This window comes from Triticum aestivum, chromosome 6A, assembly GCF_018294505.1.
Source record: "Triticum aestivum cultivar Chinese Spring chromosome 6A, IWGSC CS RefSeq v2.1, whole genome shotgun sequence".
Lineage (NCBI taxonomy): Eukaryota > Viridiplantae > Streptophyta > Magnoliopsida > Poales > Poaceae > Triticum > Triticum aestivum.
Window position 1 is genome coordinate 187,702,576 of NC_057809.1, and position 11,688 is coordinate 187,714,263.

At 52.4% G+C, this 11,688-nt stretch overlaps 1 protein-coding gene across 1 annotated transcript; it reads left to right on the forward strand.

The window, feature by feature from the left end:
* Positions 1-1,040: 1,040 nt before the first annotated feature.
* On the forward strand, positions 1,041-3,415 carry LOC123127219 (uncharacterized). Its single transcript, XM_044546802.1, has 5 exons — positions 1,041-1,372; positions 1,507-1,606; positions 1,828-1,927; positions 2,624-2,703; positions 2,826-3,415. The coding sequence occupies exons 1-5, from the start codon at positions 1,171-1,173 to the stop codon at positions 3,157-3,159; spliced, it is 816 nt and encodes a 271-aa protein (XP_044402737.1). The 5' UTR covers positions 1,041-1,170; the 3' UTR covers positions 3,160-3,415.
* Positions 3,416-11,688: the final 8,273 nt, after the last annotated feature.

The following is an 11,688-nucleotide window of genomic DNA, read 5'->3' on the forward strand; positions in this document are numbered from 1 at the left end:
GAACTCGTCGATGTAGGCTAGAAGAAGCCGATGACCCAGATAAGCCGACATGGAGGAGGGCTAGAAGATAATCACAGCTCCACCCAAATAGAGGAGGGAGACAAACCTCACAATTCCTCCGACAGAATCATATATGGCCGAGCTTCAACGGATGGAGATGAAACTAGAGACCAACAATACGTTGTAGTACCATTCTCTTCGCATGACGCGGACGATGTGAACAAATGCTAATCACTCTAGACCGAGTGCCCGGCATAAACACCATCCTATTACCCGTTGAGGCCGCTTTGAGGAAATATATGGACATGGAGAAAACCAGGCAGCTATTATTCCCATCATTGCAGCTGCCCTGACATTACCAAAGATGAATAGCTAGACCATAGCAGACAAGGCCTGGGACACTCAGATCGGGGGTCCTACCTTTACACCCGTCGCCACAACTGTCGACAGAGGCCAAGGGAACCCCAATCAGCATCAACGGGTTGAGGGATTAAGCTAGACACATCCTCTCTAGCAAACCCTAGGAAAACAACTTGTCTCTAATACTTGCAATAAACAAATACATGAGTGTGGCATACGTTTGGTACTCTATATGTCTTGTAAAGTAGAATATTCTTTAAATGTGAAACGATGTTTTTGTCGACAATGAGAAGTATATCATTAATCTTAAAGATAGGCAACCATGTTTTGCGTAGACATTGTGTGTGTTTGTGCCTCCATATAATTCTTTTTAGGGTGCCTGCAAGAGAAAACAATGAGGCTGATTGGTTTGATGCCAACATTTGGCATTGCCAATACTTGGCAAACCAACATTTAAAAAATCTAAAATTTGGCATCTTCTTGTAAGCTTGGTAAGAAAGGTTGGTAACCAAGCAGTCACTAGCCAATTTTTGGCAATTTGTTTCTAGGAAATCCGACTTTTGGCATGTGCAAACCAATCATGCTCAATACACAGCAACTCCCAAATTCTGGCCCACTCCCGCTAATCACGGCCCAGCCCAAATCCTTGCCACCAACGGCTACCGTTGCGCTATTCCCGACGCACAGCGCGGCGCCGCAAGGAGGCGCGACCACTCCGCAAACTGCCTCGCCGAGATAAGGGGAGCACGCTGCACGCACCCGCTCTGCCCCGGCGCCACCACCACCCTCGCCCTCCGTCGATGCCCCGCGATGCCGTCGGCCGCCACCCGCTCGTCGTCCATGGGCGCCGGCGACATTGAGTTCGCCCTCGACCTCGACGACATCGCCGCCCGCGCAGCCAAAGCGGACTGCATCGGCGCGCTCGCCTGCGGCCGCGCAAGCTTCTCCTACCACCGCCTCCCCGAGCCGCCCCTCCGCCTCACCGTCCGCAAGCTCGACGATTCCTACTTCGGTACCAGATCCCGCCCCCTTCCGTTTAATTCCCCCGAATTGCTTGGGGGGTTTGGTTCTGCCCTAGATTGATCCCTGCCGCGGCGTGGGGATTGCGAGTATGTGACCTTCCGTGCGTTGCTTCTGATTATGTAGGCGTGCAGATCGCCAGGTCGGCCGCTGTGTGGGAGCTCAAGGCGGCGATACAAGGCGTGTTCATCGCTCTCTACGATGACATGGAGAATGCTGTCACTTGGTATGCCACATATACAAGGGGTCTGTAATTTAGCAAGTTGTTTGCTTTTAATTGCGCTTGGATGCCATGTGGATAATTCAAAATAATTGAAGAGAGATTTTTTTCTCTGACATACAATGAATAATGGGCAATTTAGAGTGAAATTCACTGTCATTGTTTGTTTGAATTAAAATTTGGTGGTGGGAATTTAACATTTAAGGTTGTTGCTTTGCTTGTTTTAGGCAGCACGTGTGGAGCCACTTCTGCTTATGCTTCAAGGATGAGAAAATGACGGATGACAGGGCAACCTTGCGTGCATTTGGTATAAAAGATGGTGATGAGGTCTGTGCACATTCCTCCTCTGCGATTGGTAGAAATGTGCATTTTAGTGTGGATTAGCTCTGCCCCGTTTCATGAGATCAGTAAGGATACAAGTCATCCTATTTATGAAACTATGATGTGCTGTTGTACTGCTCATTGTTCCGCTTACTCCTTGTTCATACAATAGAGATGCCCCTATTGTTAGGCAATCTACAGTTAAGTTATTTCCATATTTGATTTGGCACTTTTGCCTATCAGACAACGTCTTATGCTCCTGTGTGAGCATAACAATTATTAAATACCCTTGATTTTACTTGTCATATTAGTTCCGATGATGTCACTTGTGGTCCTCTTGTACCAAATGCTTATTGTACCAAATGCTTATTGTAGGTAGCTCAGTAATGGTGCTAGAGCTACTAAATTCCAACACAGCCATGTACTACTTTTCCTCTTCTCATTCTTGCATACTGAAAATTCCTGAACAAGAATTACTTTCCATTATCCAATAAGTGAGTATAATAAATGCATGCTGGCATAATGCATTTGTAGTATGATTCATTATTTGTGTTCAAGGCCATTTGGAAATCGAGTAAACTGTTTCAGCTATTTGCGGAAGTAAGTGTCAAATCCTATTTAATGTCACATTCTGATGTGCCATTTTCTACTTCCACTGATTTGCCTCTGAATACCTTCCATTATATTGTCCTTGTCATGCAGCTCCATTTCGCCCAGCATCTCTCCGTTGACTACAGCCCTTGCAAGAGTTCAAAAAGTCAAAGGGCAACATCTCACAGAAGGTATGCGAGATCCTAGTGCCTCTTTAAGGCCCTTTGTCCACTTGATCTGCATCTTCCTAGAACTCTCATGGATTTTCTATATGCTCACAATCGATGATGTGGCAAGTAATTTCATATGGCAGGTCAAGGACTTCAGTGGAAGGTTTTAGTGTCAGACCACGGAGTTTGATGGATGATCTGATCGAAGAAGATGAGGGCGAGAAGAAGCTTGCTGCTACTAGGCATTCGACCAGTATTCTGGATGAAGATTTTTGTGTTTATGAGCACCACGAGCAGCACGTGGAGGAAGATCGTAAGAAAGGAAGCTCTGTTCGCGGTTGGTTCTCATACTCTAGATTGAGGGGTAACAGGAGAACACACTCGGAGAATATTGAGCAACCCTCCTGCGAAAAGGGCAGTCGACCAAAGCTAGGGAAATGGCTGTCTTCCAAAATGTCGAAGGCCCGGAGTAAATGATACCCAACTGCTATCTATCGGACATCTTCTGTTTTATTTTCTGAATGAAGCCCTGAAAAGCGGCAGACGACCAGTAATTCCCTGCATGACATAGGATAGGCCATTAGCCTAGGTGACCTTAAAGTTCAGTGTATATATGTGTTTTTTGACTCATTGTTCCTTCCAAATTTGATGGTCTTATTGTTTAGTGCAATCAGATATTTATCCTCTGTTTTCACTCCTTCCAAATTTGATGGTCCTGAGAATTTACTGTTAATATTTCAGAAAACATTTTGTGGTCTTCTGAGTAACTTGTGCAGCTAGCGGACCGACAACAATTACCCTGTGATCATGAGCAATAAACCTGGGCAAACATTATGTAATCTCCGTTGGGATTCTTAATAAATCTTATTGCTGTTAAACTCCATCTGCACATCCCCCGCAAAGGAAAAGATAACATAACACCTTTTTAGGGGAAAGTTCACTACCCATCTTACATGTAATCGAACCCCCCAAAAAAGTGTGAAAAAGAGGGCTAGGTTGCTAGCCATGAAAGAAGAATATTAACAGTACATTTTTCACAATTAGCAGTACCTATCTTTTCTCCAGAGAGAGACCGACCGAAGCCTATACCTATGGGGAAGAACAAATGAAACAGCCGCAGAACAACATCAGCAAAAACTACTGAAAGAGAGAGACCGGTGATATGATACATTTCACAAGTTTACGTACAGAACCGGCTACTAGTGACCGGCGCCTCGCCTGCTTGGCCCCGCCCTTGCGACGACAAACACCGGCAAGTTGGCCGTCGACAAGCCGCCCCCTCCGTGGCCATGATCGCGCAACGGCCGGGAGCACTCCGCCAACAGAGCGCAGGCGCACAAGAGCAGCAACACCACGGTGACCACCACGCGTAAGCTCGCCATCCTAGCTCCGCGGCGGTCGAAGGCGGTGTCGATTACGGGCTAGGGCTTTGTCGGCGGTCGTCGATCGGCAAGAGGGAGAGCTCTGGTTTCAGAAGGAGAGGTTGTGTGCGTAAGGTGTTGGTCGTGTTGGCCTGGAGGAGGAAGGAAGGGAGGAGGACGCTTAAATGGTGGCGAGACGGGGGCACGGGAGGGGAGGAGGTGAGACGTGTGCGGCAAGGACTTTGAATGAGCGCGCGCGCATGGAGGGATGAGGGTTGACAAACGGAGGAAAGGAAGGTGGTAGGTTTGATCTCGTTAGGCTGCAACCACCCCTAGATTCTGAACCAAATCTTTGCTTTTCTGGGTTGCATTTACACGCTCAGTTTGACCGGCCTGCGGCAGCGTGTGTGCTTGCTTGTGGAGAGGGGTTCTTAAAATAGTATCAGAGCTGTAGTGAATGGATGCATTTGTATTTGTTTAAGAAGGATGGACTCCGCGTTAGTACAGTATAAAACTTGACAGTTGACACTGCAAAGTGCAAGTTCAGTCCCTATCTGGAAATTCAGGTTCTCCATCTGGTACGTAGGTGAAGGCTCATACTACTAGTTTATGTATGCACTTTTCTGAAGAAGAAACTGATTACTGGCAGGAGATATAATACTGGAAATTTGCATTGCTATTGCATAATGGATGGATTCACGAGTGTGAATTTGCTTCGCACTGCAGAGAGAATGTGTAGCAGTAAAACCTACTCAAAGTGAGTCCAAAAGTCTTGTTCCTTGGCCGGGTAGCAAAGCACGCACCGAATAACGTCGGTAATCCTGGTTGGCCAGAGCGTTAGCACTTTTTTTCCAGCAGTGCTGTGTCATGGGTAGTTTTATTCGGTCTGTTCATACTGCTGAATGCTGAATCTTTTACCAAAAGCGCCCGCGGTCGGTACTGGATTTAGCTATCTGCATATCCATCCGGCCGGCCGGATCGTGCTATTCCTTTCTTGGGATGAGGAGATATGACATATTCTTTGTATCTCACGTTAGCGTTACCACGGCTGATTCAGCAACGCAAGGAACCTCATTTTCTTGTGCGCGCTTTTCTGTTGCTGTCCAACAACATCAGTGGTAGTGCCAGCTGACGCGATCATCCTCCAGGGAATTTGCACCGACCTGACGTGACGTTGCATATGCCCTGACATCACTCGTGACAAGCAAAGATTTATGGTCGTAGGGCCTTCTCAGCGGCTATGATATGACCCAGCGTGGGGGCGTTCCCATGCAGGACAAGCGCGGGAGGACGGACGGAAGCAGCGGGCAAAGCGAAGGATGACTGGATCGCCCAAGCGGCAGCGGCTACCGACGGACGGACATTTTCGGCCGCCCGGCACGCGCTCGCTGCTTTGCAGGACTCCGCGCCGCGTCCGCACGTTGCCCGCGGCTGCGCTGCGCTTCACACTCGCACTCGTACTGTCCTACGCGCTCCCGTCCCAATCGTGTACCTGTGGGCGCGGCGAGTTGGAAATGGAATGGCAGGGACAGCCGTGGGCCACTCCAGCGTAATCCATTCTTTTTCGACAAAATAAATAAATAAATTCCCTACTGCAAGTTTACATTTTACGAAAATATTACTAGTACTCCCCCTATTCCAAATTATAGTGCGTGTAAAGTTTTGAACAAAAAGAAATCTACTGTCACTGTAGTAGGGTATCAACATACATGAACGAGACGAGCTTGACACTTGATGAATAATCATCAGTTAATGAAATGCACTCTAGTGTCAAGTTATCTCCCTCACGCAGTGGGAATTGATAGATCTACACAACTACAAAGAAGCTTGCCACCATGCGCCGGCGCAGCTATTTAAGCCGGCTGGCGTCCGCCTCGCGCGGTAATGTGAGACTAAAATTTAGGTGCACCAATAAAAGAAAACGGAACTTTCGTCGTTGTAGATGGGACCACTACGACCTGCAGCGAGGTCGGCGGGCGTGGCCGATCGCTTCGTATACACTTCATATGTAGGCTGGATATAAAGGGTGTCGATTTTTAAGGCCCGTTTGAGACACCTGTTTGGATTAAAATTTCGTGGCCGGACCTTCAGCCTGGGTGTTTGATACGGGCTTGGAGTGCCGGCTGTAGATGTTTTAATTCATTCTTTTTCGGGTACGTACAATGTAAACTAGTACTGTACAGTATAATTTACACTTGGGGTGGCTGGGGGAAAGCGTCCGAGCTTTGGCGCTGGAAAAGGCGATTGATTTTTGCATGGAAAGGAAAGCTAGTAGGCCAGTGGCCATGACTCAGGTACGCGAGGAAGGTGCAGGCAGGTCAGGTGATATGCCGCAAAATTCCTCTGGTGGTATGGCATTTGACCGTGCCCGTGCGCCTTTAGACCTGGGGCGACGACTTTCAGCAGGTTTGTCCGGCCACGTGGCCGGTTGACCGCCGGCAAAGCACCGGTCACGCTTGTCCTGCTTCCTACGGGAGAGGTGAACGGCGCTGCCGGCACTAGCATACATACACATACACACCCATCATCCGTGCCGTCCGTACGGAACGCGAGGGATGCCCTCTCAAAGATCTAACATGGGGTCCGCCGTCACCGTCGCCGTCGCGCGATGGTTGGTGGCGGTGACGAAACGACGAACTGAACGGCGCGGCGCGGTGTTTTGGTTAGTCGTACGTACCGGTGACTTAACCCAGTTTGGACCTTTGAAGACTTCAAGGGTTTGCGCGGCGCCATCGCCATGTGACGTTGCTACCCACCCCACCTGAGTGATTATTCCCTGCGACCAGACCACACGGACAAGGCACACGCGCGCGCCGTACGGCAACCACGGTACGCGCAGGACACGGATCCAGTGACATGCACGCCTGGCCGTTGGATCGAGAAACAACAGCCCAGATCACGTGCTGTAGCAGGGAACCACTGTAGATGCCTACTGTTCAGCGTCCTGCAGCGACGGTCCCTAGCACGGGCACTGTTCATGCACCGTAGCGTGGGTACACTGATCTAGCCCATTGATTCTTAGTCAGATGTCTGAAAGACGGTAGGGCATGTCGCTCGATCTCTATGTGATGATATGCCCGTGGCATGTCAGTGGATCTCACTCACTGCGGACATTAGAGCATTTCCAACCGTTCGGCCTCTCAGGACACCGAAAAAATGCGTCTTAGGAGCGAGCCGGCGAGATTTTCGGCATGGGGGCGACTGCGTTACCAGTTGTCACCCCAAGGTCGGCCCCAGGGTAAAACGAATTCGACGTTTTTTGGCACAAACTCGTCAAAATTCATCCAAACTCGGCGACATTCATTCAAATTTGTATAAAAAACAAATAAAAAGACAAACACGGCCTAGCTACGCCGTCCTCGCCACGCCTCGCCGCCGTCCGTCTTCTACATGCCTAGGCCCTTGTAGAAGTCGGTGTAGTCTCCGCCGCCGCCGCTGTCGTCGTCCTCGTCCTCGTCCTCGTCCTGCCACCCGCCGCCGTCCTTGCTGCAGCCCTGTCCAGTGTCGCCGACGCGGGATGACCCGGCCTCCTCCTCGTCGTTGTCGAGGTAGAGGACGCCGTCCACCTCGCGGAAGGGGCGGCGGTGGCGCGCCTTGAGTTCCTCGAGGGAGCGGCGCTGGCGAGCCACCTGCCCGCGGACGTAGTCCTCCCTCGCCCACCTCATGGCCGTCTCGTCGGCGGCGGCCATCACGAGGTGCTTCGACTTTACCGGGAGTAGGGGAGGCTCCGGCTCGGTTTTCGGCCGGACGAGGCATAGGCGACCGCCGCGGCCTTCCTCGGGGATGGTCAGGGCGCCGCTGCGGGTGCGGCGCCTTAGCGGGGACTCCCCCGCCGTGTCCTGCGGCTCGGGCTTGACGGCGAAGGCCGCCGGCGAGCTGCCCGAGGAGGAGGAGGTCGTCGTGTCCGACAACCGCCGCGGCATCCACGAGCTGCCACGGCGGCGAGAGAAGGACGGGGGTGCGGGGGCGGGGTACTCGAGGCGCGCGTGTTGCCGGCCTCGATGTAGTCGAGGACGTGCTCGAGGGTGCGGCCGGGCACCCCCCACCACTCGCGCCGCCCTTCGGCGTTGTGGCGGCCGCGAGGCACGATGCCATTGGTGGAGGCGATCAGGCTGTCGCGGCGGCTGTTGAAGTAGATCGTCCAGAACATGCTGTTGTCGGGGGAGTACGCCGGTGTTCGCCACTGCTCCCCCGCCAGCGACGACCTAATGCGGGCGAACTCTGCCCGCCGGTCCGCCCCGGTGGGAGCGGGTGGCACCGGCACGCCGCCGGCGCTCAAACGCCACACGCCCGACACCCTCATGTCTGGGGGAGCCGGGTAGTCGGCCTCAAAAAGGAGGCGCGCCTCCCACTCGTGGAGGTGGCGGCGGCCGAAACCGTTCTTCGCCGCGGAATCGCCTGGGTACCGCGCTGCCATTGCTCGTCGGCGGGGGGGGGGGGAGTGGAGTGTGCGAGGCGCGAGGGAGGGGGGGGGGGGGAAGAGAGGCGATGTGCTTTAGTGTGGCGTTCACCGGCGAGGCGGGCGGCGGGAGGCACATGCCAGGCGACGCGTGGCGGGCGTCGTGGCGCTGGGCGACGCAACGCTTCACTGCGCGGCATCAATGGGCATGCTGACCGGCGCGCTGCATCATGGCAGGCGCGGCATCAATGGAGGCAACGGCGCGGCAGCTTTGGCATTGATTCCCACGGGAAACGAGGCAATGTGGACGATGAAGCGGCCCGTCGCTGACAGGGCAGGCCCATCACAGTTCGCGCTAAAAACGGTCCGTCCGGCGCTCCCACGCGACCCCCAGCATGCCGGATTTGAGTTGGGTACGCCGGCGTCAATTTCGGCCCAATCTGGCGGAAAACGGGCTCCTGAGGACGCGACTGGACCATTTTTTTCGACGCCGGCGCCAAAAAGTGGCCTGGGGGGCCTGTTGGGGGCGCGGCTGGAGATGCTCTTAGCATGGCATCTTCAAGACCCTTGAAATATAAATGTTTGGACCAAGCTGTTAGAACGCTACAATTCATCCAAAGAGGTATCTCATGGGTCCGCGAGCGCTTCCGGTTGTCTGAAATACCGCAAACTGGACGCAAATCAAAGGGAGCTTTGCGGATGTCCGGATCACCATCCGGTACGCGTCCGACCGTCACGTCCCATCCCAAAACCCTCTCTGCCCGAAAAGCCGACGCGACGACGACAAGCCTACTCCGGCGTCGCATTGAAGCCGGCTACGCGTCCATTTGCTTGGTTGCGCCTATTTAAGCGGCATGTCCTTTCCCCGGCGCCATCCACACTAGACCACGCATCCTTTGCTCTCCGCTCACCGCCTCTCCTCCCCTCTCCGTTTTCGCTCACCGTCGTCAACGATGACGAAGTCGTGGTTCTCCACGCCGGCAGCTGGTTGCACCGGATCTTCTTACAAATCCGGATCTTGGCACCAGCATCGTTGTTCTCCGCGGCCATCGACCTCCACAGCGGTCGGCTCCTCTGTGAAGGAGGAGATCATCACCTCCTCCGATGACGAGGAGGATCAAGAGCCGTAGCAGCTACGCCTCCTCGCCGAGGCGGTGACGACGGGCGAGGGAGTACATGGCGCAAATAGAGCTCATAATCGAGCAATCGCTCAGGTACCGCGGTGTAGCACTGCCCTCGCCGCCGCGAGCCCGCATCAAGGAGGAGCCGACATCGCCATCTCACCATCACGTAAAGGTGAAGACGGCGTCATCGCCTCTTCGACGCATCAAGTCGGAGCCAACGCTCCCCCACTCAATCAAAGCGTATAAATCAGACGCCGCATGAAGTAGGAGCTGACATCGCCGCCTCGCTACGTCTAAGGCGGCAAGGCCGTGAAGGAGGAAGTGCCCCTGTTAATTGTGATGGCGCGCGGGTGCCTCCTCCATTACATTGGCGGCGGCTCGTTGTCGCGGATCATCATGTCGGCGGAGGACAGGGCGACTACGTAGGCGGTGCAGAGGGAGTCACTCAACGCAATGCGTCAAGCAGCGTTAATAAAGTTCAAAGAGGCGTCGGCATGGGTCCACATGGAGGCCTGGGCCATTGACCACCGCGGAGACCTCCGCACCATGACTACACCGGCTCGATGGGGAGCTCACCAAGATCATGGGGGAGTGGTCGCTCAATGACACCTTCGTCATTGTCGACAGGGGCCAGGGAGGGCTCCTCACCAAGGGCGGTGTTGGCCGAGGCAGACCTCCACACAACACGGGAGGAAACCGAGCGGCTCCTCCACAAGCGCCAAGCGGTGGTTGAGCAGGGCTGTTGTGCCCCCGCGCCCTCCTGATGCTGAAAGGATCACTCCAACGACGACAACAACGGAGGTGCTGTCAGCCAGCCCAGCGAGGCATACAAGGTTACCATCCTCCACAAATTAGTCCAAGTTCTTTTAGGTTTTAATCGAACAAATGAAATATCCATTTTACATAAAATATATCAAATTTATGTCCATTTGCATGCATTCCGTCATGTTTGCATGAATTATGTCTAAATTAATTTGTATTGCAGGAAGAGGTTTGGGGGCAAGTATTTGATGGTCAGCTCCTGTATCAATGTCCGGAGACGCGTACGCGGACAAATACTATGTCCATTTTGGGGGGGCAATGTTGGAGATGCCCTAAATCCAATAAGGGCATATCTAATTTCGTGTCCCAAATGGGGCGCACTATCCCTCCATGGCCTCGCCCGCAGACATGGATACAAAATCCAGCCACCCAACCGCATGACCATAATGCGTGCACGCACTTCAAACAAAATTTAACAAAAAATACATATTTCATGCAAATCTGGATAATTTTATTTAAAACAGACCAAATTCGTGAAAATTTTGACATATTTCATTAAACAAAAGCAGTCAGACATAATCCTAGCCTAAATCTTCACCGGCTTTGGGCACTTTCGTGTCCCATGTCCTGCTCTTCCTAGGACGTGGACGACCCTATGTCCCGTGTCTTACTCTTCCCCGTACATGGACGGTTCCGTGTCCCACGTCCTACTCTTTGCCGTAGTCTGCCGCTTGGCCGTGGATGTCGCCAGTCGAGGTAAGGTTGGCGATCGACATGGACAATTGATATGTGTCTCCAATGTATCTATAAATTTTTATTGTTTCATGCTATTATATTACTAATCTTATATACTTTTTATGCAACATTACATCATTTTTGGGGACTAGCCTATTAACTCAGTGCCTAGTGTCAGTTGCTACTTTCTGCTTGTTTTTGGTTTTGCAGAAAATCTATACCAAGCGGAGTCCAAACATGACGAAACTTTTTGATGATTTTTTTCTAGACATAAGAGACCCTAAAAGTTTCGGGGGAGGACCAGAACACCTACGAGGAGACGGGAAGGCAACATGGCCGCCCTTGGGGGGGGGGGGGGGTAGGCGCGCCCTAATGCCTTGTGGGCCCCTCGTGACTTCGTCTGACCTAATTCTAGTGTTATGAATTCCCTAATATTGGAAAAACCCCAGAGCATCCACCGAAACAACTTTTCCATCGTCGCAAGTCTCTGTTCTTTCGTGATCCCATCTGGAGGCCTTTTCAGTACTTTACCATAGGGGGAAATCGATCACAATGGGCCTCTACATCAACCTTACTGCACCTCCAATGATGTGTGAGTAGTTCACCACAAACCTACAGGTCCATA